The sequence below is a fragment of the Rana temporaria genome, chromosome 1, assembly GCF_905171775.1.
Source record: "Rana temporaria chromosome 1, aRanTem1.1, whole genome shotgun sequence".
Classification (NCBI taxonomy): domain Eukaryota; kingdom Metazoa; phylum Chordata; class Amphibia; order Anura; family Ranidae; genus Rana; species Rana temporaria.
This window is the reverse complement of record NC_053489.1, coordinates 316,854,118-316,866,346: the sequence shown is the minus strand read 5'-3', so window position 1 is coordinate 316,866,346 and position 12,229 is coordinate 316,854,118. Positions and strand designations below refer to the sequence as shown.

The following is a 12,229-nucleotide window of genomic DNA, read 5'->3' as shown; positions in this document are numbered from 1 at the left end:
AGCCTGTGTCTTAAAATAAGAGGGAGATGAAGCCTCCATGAATAAAGATGTAACCTCTCTCCACCTTTTGTGTTTAGTTGGTTAGAGGATATGGAGGAGGGGGAGGGAGTGGTCTGTCATTTACAATTGTGTATTCGCCTACATGTGACTCTATAGTCAAATGGGCTGCTCAGATGTGATGGGGAGGAAATGCTCAGCATAGGAACTCACTGAAAACTGAGCATGTGTAGAGCTGCCAAAATTGCTCTGCAAAAACTAGTTTAATTGGGGACATGGGCAGAAGGGGGAGACAGACAGCAGCAGGATCAACCAGGTTTTTTTCAGAATACAGAAAATTAATCTCCTAGTGAGTGAGTGAGTATGAACAGCATGTAATACACAATTTTTTTATGTTTTTAATTATGTGGGTTTAGTGACAATTTACTCATTCTGTGTAAGAAAGAGAATAGGAGAGGGCGTTGGCTGTGCTAGAATTGAGGAAAACAATGACTACACTCAGTGAGAAGAGAGCTTGCAGATAGTGTAGTCGCACAGATTCCAGAAAAGAGCACTGGCAGGATCAACAGCCATTTTTTACTTTTATTCAAATAATAAAAAAAAACTATTGGCACTACATTTTATCAGAATGTTATTTTAAGAGATCTGCACAAAGCACTACTTGATGGACAATGAATGTAACAGGCTTGCCTTTTCTCCACCAAATCCCCCCATGTGTGTATCTGAGCAGGGCATCCTTATGGTTTGCTGAGGGCTAAAGGGGAAAGTAAATTCAATGTGCAGAGAATCAACATACCTCTAAAAATGTTTTTTTTTTTTTTTTTTTTTTAAGCAGCCTTGAATGCATTTCAGAAACAGCATTGGTATGCATACACCTACATCAACACGTGTGTGAAAATTTATTATGGTTATGTCAGAAATTGGATCTGGTACTTACTGGTATGCAGTGGCGGCCCGTCCATAGGGGGCGCCCGGGCGCCACCCCCCCCCCCCCCCTCCCTCAGTCAGTAAAAAAATAATATTTATATATATATATTTAAACATGTCCCTTTTAAGGGAAAAAAATCCAAAAAGGGTCCTAGGTGCACTGTGTCCGGGATACCGGGCACAGTGCGGTATGGGTAGCGCCACGTCTGTGCAATCACGGGATTGCAGACGTGGCGCTACATTAGCAGCCAAAAAATGCCTTTGTGGCGCGGTCCATCGCGCCACTTGCTTCTGGCGCGATGGACTGTAATGTTATGGCTGGGCGGGTGCACACACTTTGTGCACCCGCCCCGTTTCTATGCTAGTTCCGACGTCACTGGAAGAACAGTGACGTTACACTGGAAGAAGTGACGTCGGGACTCTCGTACTCAATGCGCCTGGAGCAGGTAAGCAGCTGAGTTATGCCGCATGCCTTGCATTCCCCTCTCTGCAGTGCATCTTGTATTGTATATATTTGGCAGCGACACAACGGACCCCCCCCCCCCCCCCCCGGTTATTGAAAGTCTATTTATTAAAAATATTGAGTGAAAAAAACGAGCGGAACGGCTTATATAGTATTATTCGGCAGAAATAACGGCCGGAACGTTATTTTTTTTTAATATTTAATCGGGGGAAATAGGGGCAAACCATTGTTCACCATTTTTTTTTTTCATATTTAACATTGGGCTGAAATAGCTGCCGGAACATTTCTTTTATATGGAAGTGTAAATTACGGCACAAATAGCGTCCGTCAACACTACCCCGCCCACCCAGTTATTGTTTTTTTTTATACTCAATATGCGGGGAAAATATCGGCCGTCAACACCAACCCCACAGATCCCCCCCGCTTATTAAAAAAATTGCAAATTGTCCTGCGACTTGGGACTGGAAAGTTGCAGGATAAGTCGGACCCGATGAGAACCGTTCATATCTGTGCAACTTCAAGTCACAGCGACTTCAAAGTAGTCCCTGCATTACTTTTGTCCCACTTTGATGTGACTTGAGGTTCATAGACCTCCAGAGTACACAGGCATTTGTTCAAGTCGCTGCAAAATTGCAGCAAAAAATTGTGGCAGAATCTTGCGACTTTCAGGCTAACGCAGTATGAAAGTTGCACAATTCTGCCGCAATTTTGATGCAACTTAAAGCAATGCCTGTGTATTCTGGGGGTCTATGGACCTCAAGTTGCATCAAAGTGGGACCAAAGTAGTGCAGGGACTACTTTGAAGTCGCTGTGACTTGAAGTCGCACAGTTATGAACGGTACTCATTGGAAATCGTGGGGTACGACTTGTCATGCAACGTTGAAGTCCCAAGTTGCAGTATGTCCGCAGTCTATGGAAATCTTGTTTAGTATGTCCGCAGTCTCTGGTAATCTTGTGCAGTATGTCCGCATTCTCTGGTAATCTTGTGCAGTATGTCCGCAGTCTCTGGTAATCTTGTGCAGTATGTCCGCAGTATCTGGTAATCTTGTGCCCATTTAGAGTCCTTCATTACTAACAGTGTCATTTTTTAGTTTGTTTGCGCCGATCTGTAAGGCTGCGCTATATACCATTTGTGATGCTGGGGCTATATACTCTGTCCTGTGATACTGAGATGTATACTCCTGACACTATGAGTGGAAGCAAGTGGAATACAGGGGACAAAGTGGGTGGATTCTATAAGGGGTGTGGCTTATGAGAAGTGGGAGGGACCAAATATGGAGGGGCGTGGTCTTGCACCCCCCCCATCCTAAAAATTTCACCAGCCGCCACTGCTGGTATCACCACAAGAGCCCTAGTTTTCTAAATGTACACAATACATTTTTGGCTTACCCACCGTTCATCTTTACTTTTGCCTCTCTCACAACATTGACTGAAAACAGCAGCCCCTGCAGCTGTCACTTAAATCCTATGAACAAAGAGCAGGGGGTCGGGTCGGATGTGCTATTTGTGTCAATGGACTCACACAGCCCGGCTTGGGATCGATCCCACATGTCTGCCCCTATAGAAGGCTCTTGCTATAGGGGCAAGCACAGAAGCGAAGGAGCCAATATTGCCAGCAGGGGACCTCAGAAGAGGAAGTTTGGGGCTGTTCTGTGCACCTGCACAGAGTAGGTGAGTATAACATGTTTATTATTTTAATTAAAAAAATGCCTTTAAAATCGCTTTAACGTACCAATAGGGTATTAAATATTACATCACAATGCAGTGAACATCGGCACTGTAATATTATAGCAAATAAATATTTTTCAGTGTCGTAATGTGAAAATTGTGCATTTAGAGAAGACATTTAATTTTGCTAGGATGGCACAGTAATGTCATCTATGGAATTTCTTTTTAATGCAGTCTTCTCATTGTGCAGACACTTGCCCTTCTATGATGTACAGCAGGATTTTCCTTGTATGGACCCCCCACCAAACAGCTTTATTGGGACTTTGTAAAAGCTGATCTAAAGCTTTTTGAACACTTGCAGTCTTGTAAAGTTTTTAGTTGGTTGTGACTTCTTTTTGACATCTTTAATTGTTTCTGAAATGTTTGAACATTTATCTTCTAGGAGAATGCCTGTGCAAGGTGTATGCTGAAATCCTGTATCTGCTGCCTTTGGTGTCTGGAAAAGTGCCTCACATATTTAAATCAGGTGAGTAATGTAGATTTTGTGTATAAGCATAATAGATTAGATCTTGGGCTTGTTTAAAGCAGTATTGCACCCAAAAGTAAACATTTAGGGGCAGATCCACAAAGAGAGTACGCCGGCGTATCTACTGATACGCCGGCGTACTTTCAAATTTCCCGCGTCGTATGTTTGTTTTGAATCCTCAAAACAAGATACAACGGCATCTGGGTTAGATCCGACAGGCGCACGTCTTCGTACGCCTTCGGATCTTAGATGCAATACTTCGGCGTCCGCTGGGTGGCGTTCCCGTCGTTTTCCGCGTCGAGTATGCAAATTATTAATTAAGTTATTTTGCAGTTGGAGATGAGACAGACTATTTACCACTGGCAGGGGTGCTTAAGATGATCAGATTTTATTTATTTATGTACAACATATATTCCAGAAGGGGAAAAAAAAGACTGTTTGCTGTAACTAAAGTATTAGCTAGAGTTAAAGCGTTTGCTACCCCCAATATTTCATGTTTTTGATATGTGCCTGCTGTACCATGTACTTGTATGAGACTTTATTCTGTTCTCTTTTTAGTGCTGCTTTTGTGTGAAATTTCTGTTGGTTCCTTTGCTTTTCTATTAAAAACTGACCACACTAAGCAGGAAAACACAGCGTGGTCAGTTCTCTAGCTATGCTGGGAACTCTGTGTGCTCTACTCGAATGATCAAACTTTCCCTGACATGCCCCCCACTAAGAATTTCACTGGAAAGCTCAGTGTTCTGCTGTTTCTTCTCTCCGCAGCTCTTATTCATCTAAAAACAGAGGGAATGTGATCACTTATAAAAAATAAATATTTATGATTGTTTTTTTTGTTTTTTTTATTTATACAAAAATGTTTGTCTTTAATTTATATTCTAAACTGAATGGGTTGTTTTACAAGGTGATCGTTTACAAAAACTTTAAAGCGTTTGTTAACTCAAAAGAAATATATATTGATCCTGTTCATTTAATGCATCTTATACAGCACAGTGTTTGTGCTGTGTAATTTGGTCCCTTCTATCAGCTGAAATACTTGGCTGATCCTGCCGTGTTTTACCTTCCCCCCTGTAAACTGACCATGGTGTATGGCTGCTGAGCCCTGACACTGTAGTCAGTTTACGTGCCTCCGTCATCCCCACCTCTCCTGTGTCCTCTCCCCCCCTCCCCATCTGTTTGCTCATATTTCAGTGCCCACCCCCTCCCCTCCTGCTGATGAAATAACATATATTGATATAATCCTCTCTGTCTTGGTATACTATGTGCTTCTGTGTCCGTGTTTTATGAAAAATTTCCTGCTATGCCGTATTTCACAGCGCTCGCGTGACCAGCCAGCTCTATCCTCTCGTCCTGACTGACATCAGCAGGGAAAGCTTGGCCCCTCCCGCTCTAGCTGTCAGATCAAGAGGGGAAAGAAGCGGCTGGTCATGTGAGCACAAAGACAGGCGCACCTAGGATAACAAGACAGAGCAGATTATATAAAATGTCTCAGTGTGTTACCAACCACTTTAAGCTTCAATTTGTTTTTGTATTTAAGTCTGCTTGTCCATCTGACACCCCCCTCCCCCCCCCCCCAGGCTGACAATGCTGCTGTCCAAATTTGCCCCCTGTTCATCTAGAGGGATGTCTGTATAATAAAGCCACTACATCTAAGGATTGATGAGCTGCAATATAGTAAATTTTCCATTTTAAGGTTCAATCTGATTTTAAAACGTATGCTTCCCTGGACATACTTTTGAGCTATTGGAGACTGCTCTTGATCTGATTTATATGCAGAACTACTTTTCAACAATACAGACCATGATGTTCTCATGAATTGCAAAGAGCTGCCTGACATCTCTCAACATCTCTTGAAGCCCCTAAATCTACATTTTCAATGAATTTAACCACAAAAATCCAGTGGTGGACATAGGACAGCGACAAGGAAAAAGTTGACATGATTTTTACATTTTGAGGCTTGATGCTTTTTTCCCTTTTCCCAGCTGCTCTTGAAACTGGCCTATGTGTGTCACCATTGATTGGACGTGCCGATGTTTCTAGAAACCATGAGTCATCAATGAGATCCCCATACTAGAGTATACACAAGTCTCTATAGCGACCAATAAATTGATATCTATAATATTAAGGTTGAGTTACTAAAATTGGAGAGTTCAAAATCTGGTGCAGCTCTGCATAGAAAGCAATCCGCTTCCAGGTTTGTCAAAGCTAATTGAACAAGCTGAATTTAGAAGCTGATTCAATACCATGCACAGCTGCCCTGGATTTTGCACTCTCCAGTTTTAGTAAATCGACCCCACTGTTTTGATGTTTTTGGTATAGCAGAGCTTAGTTTACCATACTTTGTTTATAGCCATGTCAGGTTGTGGAGAGGCTGACTGCGCAGTCCTTCATGAGATTGCTAAATGGAAGTCAGATGGTAAAAGCTTTCAGTCCTATGTTCACAGTTATTCCCATCTGATAAGCTAATGAAACCCTTTTAGTGAATGTTATAAAGCAGACCTGGGCAAACTACGGCCCGCGGGCCGTATACGGCCCGGCGGACCTTTTAATCCGGCCCACCCCCGCCGCCGAAACCGCCGCCGCTGCCACGTTAATCACCGCGGCGGGGAACATTAGACAGCGTTCGTTTGAACAGCTGTTTTCCCCGCCGCGCATAGACACTCCCCCTTGGACGGATCTGTCCAATCGCGAGCAAGGGGGAGTCACATAGACACTCCCCCTTGCTCGCGATTGGACAGATCCGTCCAAGGGGGCGTGTCTATGCGCAGCGGGGAAAACAGCTGTTCAAACGAACGCTGTCTAATGTTCCCCGCCGCGGTGATAACAGTAGGCAGGGCCGGTGTAGCAGTAAGATCGGCATCCCAAGAAAATTGGCATCCCTTGTAGCAACTGAGCATGTGCCGATTTCAGTCCATTGAAATCGAGCGCAGAGCTGCTGCACTACAACACAGCTGAGTCAGATTAACTCTGCACGCGCCGAGAGCTATTGCCGAGGAACACTGCATCAGGATGACCGCGGGGGACACAGGCTTGTATAGGCTACCTACGGGGGGGATCAGTCTGTATGTCCAGGGGGGGGGGTGCAGCCACTTGTGCCAACACACGCAGCCACTTGTGCCAACACACGCAGCCACTTGTGCCAACACATGCAGCCACTTGTGCCAACACACGCAGCCACTGTGCCACCATAAATTGTCGCCACTGTGCCAATCACACGCAGCCACTGTGCCAATCACACGCAGCCACTGTGCCAATCACACGCAGCCACTGTGCCAATCACACGCAGCCACTGTGCCAATCACACGCAGCCACTGTTCCCATCAAACACAGCCACTGTGCCAATCACACGCAGCCACTGTGCAATCAATTGTTGCCACTGTTCCCAAACACAGCCACTGTGCCAATCACATGCAGCCACTGTGCCAATCACATGCAGCCACTGTGCCAATCACACGCAGCCACTGTGCCAATCACACGCAGCCACTGTGCCAATCACACGCAGCCACTGTGCCAATCACACGCAGCCACTGTGCCAATCACACGCAGCCACTGTGCCCATCACACGCAGCCACTGTGCCCATCACACGCAGCCACTGTGCCCATCACACGCAGCCACTGTGCCCATCACACGCAGCCACTGTGCCCATCACACGCAGCCACTGTGCCAATAACACGCAGCCACTCTGCCCATCACACGCAGCCACTGTGCCCATCACACGCAGCCACTGTGCCCATCAAACGCAGCCACTGTGCCATCACATGCAGCCACTGTGCCAACACACGCAGCCACTGTGCCAACACACGCAGTCACTGTGCCATCAATTGTTGCCACTGTGCCCATCACACGCAGCCACTGTGCCATCAATTGTCGCCACTGTGCCCATCAAACGCAACCACTGTGCCATCACACGCAGCCACTGTGCCATCACATGCAGCCACTGTTTAATCAATTGTTATTGATTAAACAGTGGCTGCCTGTCCCCAGCCTCTGTCCACCTCCTGTGTCATGTCCCCAGCCTCTGTCCCCCTCCTGTGTCATGTCCCCAGCGTCTGTCCCCCTCCTGTGCCATGTCCCCAGCGTCTGTCCCCCTCCTGTGTCATGTCCCCAGCGTCTGTCCCCCTCCTGTGCCATGTCCCCAGCGTCTGTCCCCCTCCTGTGTCATGTCCCCAGCGTCTGTCCCCCTCCTGTGTCATGTCCCCAGCGTCTGTCCCCCTCCTGTGTCATGTCCCCAGCCTCTGTCCCCCTCCTGTGCCATGTCTATAACAAGTACTCGTACCAGTTTTCCAACAATGATATTTACTGCTTTTTATAAAGAAATACAATTGATTTTATGCAGTATTGAGTTTAGCCTTTTGGCCCGGCCCTCCAAAATATTTTTAGTTTCTCATGTGGCCCCATCGAAAAAATAATTGCCCACCCCTGTTATAAAGGATGTTCTGTTCTGAGCCAATGGCCTTTTTATTAAGAAAAAATGTTAAGTTCATCCATAGAAGGCACTGGGGTTGATTTACTAAAAAGTAAATAGGCTGTTTGGTTTTCAAGGGATGTTGCACTTTGACAAAGAATGTTTCCTACAGCTCCGTGAATGAGGTGAAGCTCTGCTAACTATCATCCAGTCACACAATCAAAAATTATGTTTATTATTTTTTTCTTGCATGTGATTGGTTGTTCTTTGAAAAGTGAAACTTTTCCACCTTTATTATACTCTGGGGCAAATCCACCTTTTGCTTTATGGTAATTAACCCCATTGTGTTATTTATATAAGATGCAATCTTAATCAAAATTCTGATTAATTTCTCTAGAATGCTTACACAGCGACTGCCATCAACAGCACAAACTTCTGCACGTCTGCAAAAGATGCACTTGTTATCCTTGTGGAAAATGTTCTAAGGGTTGCTACCATTAATACAGTGGGCGATTTTGTACTCTTCCTTGGGAAGGTGAGGTCAACCAATGTAAAAATGCCTTGAAATGTGATTATTTTAATTAGTGATAAGTAAGATTGGGATATCCTTTTTGTAAATGTTTCTGGAATAACAGTAAGCACAGAAGTATCAGAGACTAATGTATGTAATAATTGCCGTCATTTCTTTTTCTTATTTATAAAAGACGTTTTAATGTGCTTGTACCACAATGCAAATGTAATGAGATTTTAGATGTTAGACCCAACTTGCTGACAATCATCCCTGCATTATAAAAGAACTCCTTCAAACTTTAGTTATTTGATTGGCAGAACGAAGATGTAAAATGCTGGAATCCATGATTTGATCACTTCATTATTTCATCTAGCGAAGAATTGGGTTAGCATTTTTTTGTAGTTTTCTGTGTTAACCAAATGTTTTGATGGTCAACCTTTACTGTTGACTCATCAGCCACGTTCTATAACTTTTAGCTACGCTTTCCTAGAAATTAAGCAAATGGGGGCATTTACTCTAAATTTAGTTGCCTTTCTGGTTCTATGAAAACAGACTTTACCTCCTATTCTCATGCTCCTTTCTTTGTTCATCCTCGCAGCTGAATTCTAGCAGTAAGTTTAACCACTTGCCTACTGTGCACATACACCCTCTTCCTGCCCAGATGAAATTTTAGCTTCCGGCACTGCGTCGCTTTAACTGACAATTGCGCGGTCGTGCGACGTGGCTTCCAAACAAAATTGACGTCCTTTTTTTCCCCACAAATAGAGCTTTCTTTTGGTGGTATTTGATCGGTTTTTATTTTTTGGGCTATAAACAAAAAAAGTGCGTAAATTTTGAAAAAAAAAACACAATGGGCCAGATCCACATAGGGAGTACGCCGGCGTATCTACTGATACGCCGGCTTACTTTCAAATTACCCGCGTCGTATCTTTAGTTTGAATCCTCAAACCAAGATACGACGGCTTCTGGGTTCGATCCGACAGGCGTACGGCTTCGTACGCCTTCGGATCGTAGGTGCAATACTTTGGCGCCCGCTGGGTGGAGTTCGCGTCGTTTTCCGTGTCGGGTATGCAAATTAGCGAATTACGACGATCCACGAACGTACGCGCGGCCGTCGCATTTTCTAACGTCGTCTGTAGTCGGCTTTTTCCGGCGTATAGTTAAAGCTGGTATTTTGCGGCGTATAGATAGAATTACCATATGTTAAGTATGGCCGTCGTTCCCGCGTCGAAATTTTAAATTTTTTTTTTTTTTTGCGTAAGTCGTCCGTGAATAGGGATGGACGTAACTCACGTCTAAGTTAAAAAAATTACGTCCTAGCGACGTCATTTAGCGCAATGCACGTCGGGAAATTTCAGGACGACGCATGCGCAGTTCATTCGGCGCGGGGACGCGCTTCATTTAAATGAAACCCGCCCCCAACCCGCCCAATTTGAAATCCGCCGCCAGAAATACACTACGCCGCCGTAACTTACGGCGCAAAATCTTTGTGGATTTGAAAGTACGCCAGGTAAGGTACGGCGGCGTAGCGTATCTCTGATACGCGGCGCAAGTGTAAATGTCTGTGGATCTCGCACTATATTTTTAACTTTTTGCTATAATAAATATCCCATTTAAAAAAAAAAAAACAAAAAAAAACATTTATCTCAGTTTAGGCCTATACGTATTCTTCTACATATTTTTGGTAAAAAAAAAAAATCGCAATAACCGTATAGTGACTGGTTTGCGCAAAAGTTATATTGCCTACAAAATAGGGGACATAATTATGATTTTTTTTTTTACTAGGAATGGCGGCAATCTGCGGGACTGCGACATTATAGCGGACACTTTTGACACATTTTTGGGACCATTCACATTTATACAGTGAACAGTGCTATAAATATGCATTGATTACTGTATAAATGTGACTGGCAGGGAAGGGGTTAACCACTAGGGGGCGGGGAAGGGGTTAAATGTGTAGCCTAGTGAGTGTTCTAACTGTAGGGGAGGGGGGTGACTGGGGGAGGTGACCGATCTGTGTCCCTATGTACAAGGGACACAGCATCGGTCTCCTCTCCCTGACAGGACCACGGTCCTGCTCAGTTACTGGGCACGCGCATTGTGTTCCCAGTAACGCTACAGGTGTGCGCGCGCGTGCCCCCTAGTGGCTTTAAATGACAGGACGTCATATGACGTCCTGTCAGAACAATAGGGGATTCCACCCACCGTCATTTGACGGCGGGCGGATGTTAAGCGGTTAAACATAATTTTTTTTTAAAATACAACAAAACAGAAATAAGTACTCACAGCAAATAAGTACTGATGAGCACATCTTTATGTTTGCGTCTTTTTCTATATATTTTATTAACAACAAATAATCTAGGAGATGCCAAAGCAGTAATTAAAATGACCTTGCATGATCGAGTCAAAACTTTTCTTCTGCGTAAATGCAGTTAAAGGCACACATCCAGATGGTAACTTATGAAATCCCACGTACAGTGGCTTGAAGATTTGTGATGCCATTAGCAACCTCTGAGTACAGCTGGGCACAGATGGCTCAGTATACGAAGACAAACCATCTTTATATAATTCATGCTATGCTTGCAAAGGTCAGGCCTTGTAGAGGTGTGTTAACAAGCAGTCTTATTAGTGGAAGCACGCCAGAATTTTTTTTTTTATAATGCCAAATCAAAATGTTCTAATAGTTTATTGTTTTTTCATGTGTCCTTAGAAGTTTAGTAACTGTGGTTTTAATATCGAACTGTGAATCAATACGAATGATGCGTGCACTCCAAGTGAATGACACCAGTGCTCATAATTCTTATCAGATGGAGAGATGAATAAACAGAGATCAGTTGAGCTTTGCTGTGATAAAGCCACAATATCCCCAATGGCAATTCAGGTAGGATTTGGCTCTAGATAGATGGAAAGACCACAACATATATAGATCAAAATGCACCTTGTGGTGACCCAGTCACAATCCCAGATAGCAAGGGTAACTTGCCACAAATTTGTGGCAGTGTTAAATTGTACGTCTGTTAACTTGCTGCACGTTTTCACTGGCAAGTTGTGCACAAGTTCTTGATGACACTTTTCCAATTTGTAGCAAATTTGCGTGCTAGGTTTCTAGCAAGAGAAAAGTTGTAGTGCTGAGTCTACAGCAAGAGCTCTGCAAGTCTACAGCATGAAAATTCAGCCACAGTGACCTCTGTGTGGTGGGATGACTATAGCATAACATAACTGAACCAGAACTTGCAGCAGACTTGCAGAATGTTTGCAAAGAAAGTTGATTCCTTTCATATGGCATATGATATAGACAGAAAAAAGTGAAAACTCATAGTGCAGCAAATCTTAAAATTGAAGTTTGAGTTTCAGTTAAAAAATATAATTTATACTTGCCTAGGTGGATGTAGTATTGATCCCACTCTGCATCTCTCCCCCGCCTCTTCTAAAACGGAGAACTGGGTGCTCAAAGACCACTGATCGCTCATTTTTCAGTCTTCACTGAGCAGAGAGCCAGTGCCTGTTAGTCACTGGCTCTCTGCCCCTTCAGTTTTCAATGAAGCGTTGGGCTGTGGTGGGGGACGAGAGCAGCTGGGTCAGTCTCCCAGCAACTTGATGAGCTGCCGGTCCTGGAATCTGGGTGGATCCTGACTGTAAAGTTGGGATCTTTCCCAAGCTTGGACCGACTGAGCGACATCAGCTGAAAATAAGTCACAGGGGTGCAGAATGAACTGCACTCCTCTGACCTA

At 44.3% G+C, this 12,229-nt stretch overlaps 1 protein-coding gene across 1 annotated transcript in view; it reads left to right on the top strand.

Moving 5' to 3' along the window:
- Window positions 1–12,229, top strand: part of SLC44A1 (solute carrier family 44 member 1) — a 211,280-nt gene that overhangs the window by 154,624 nt on the left and 44,427 nt on the right. The window contains exons 12-13 of the mRNA XM_040359353.1: window positions 3,498–3,581; window positions 8,385–8,522. Of these exons, the coding sequence (XP_040215287.1) occupies window positions 3,498–3,581; window positions 8,385–8,522 (222 nt within the window). The remainder of the gene's footprint in view (window positions 1–3,497; window positions 3,582–8,384; window positions 8,523–12,229) is intronic.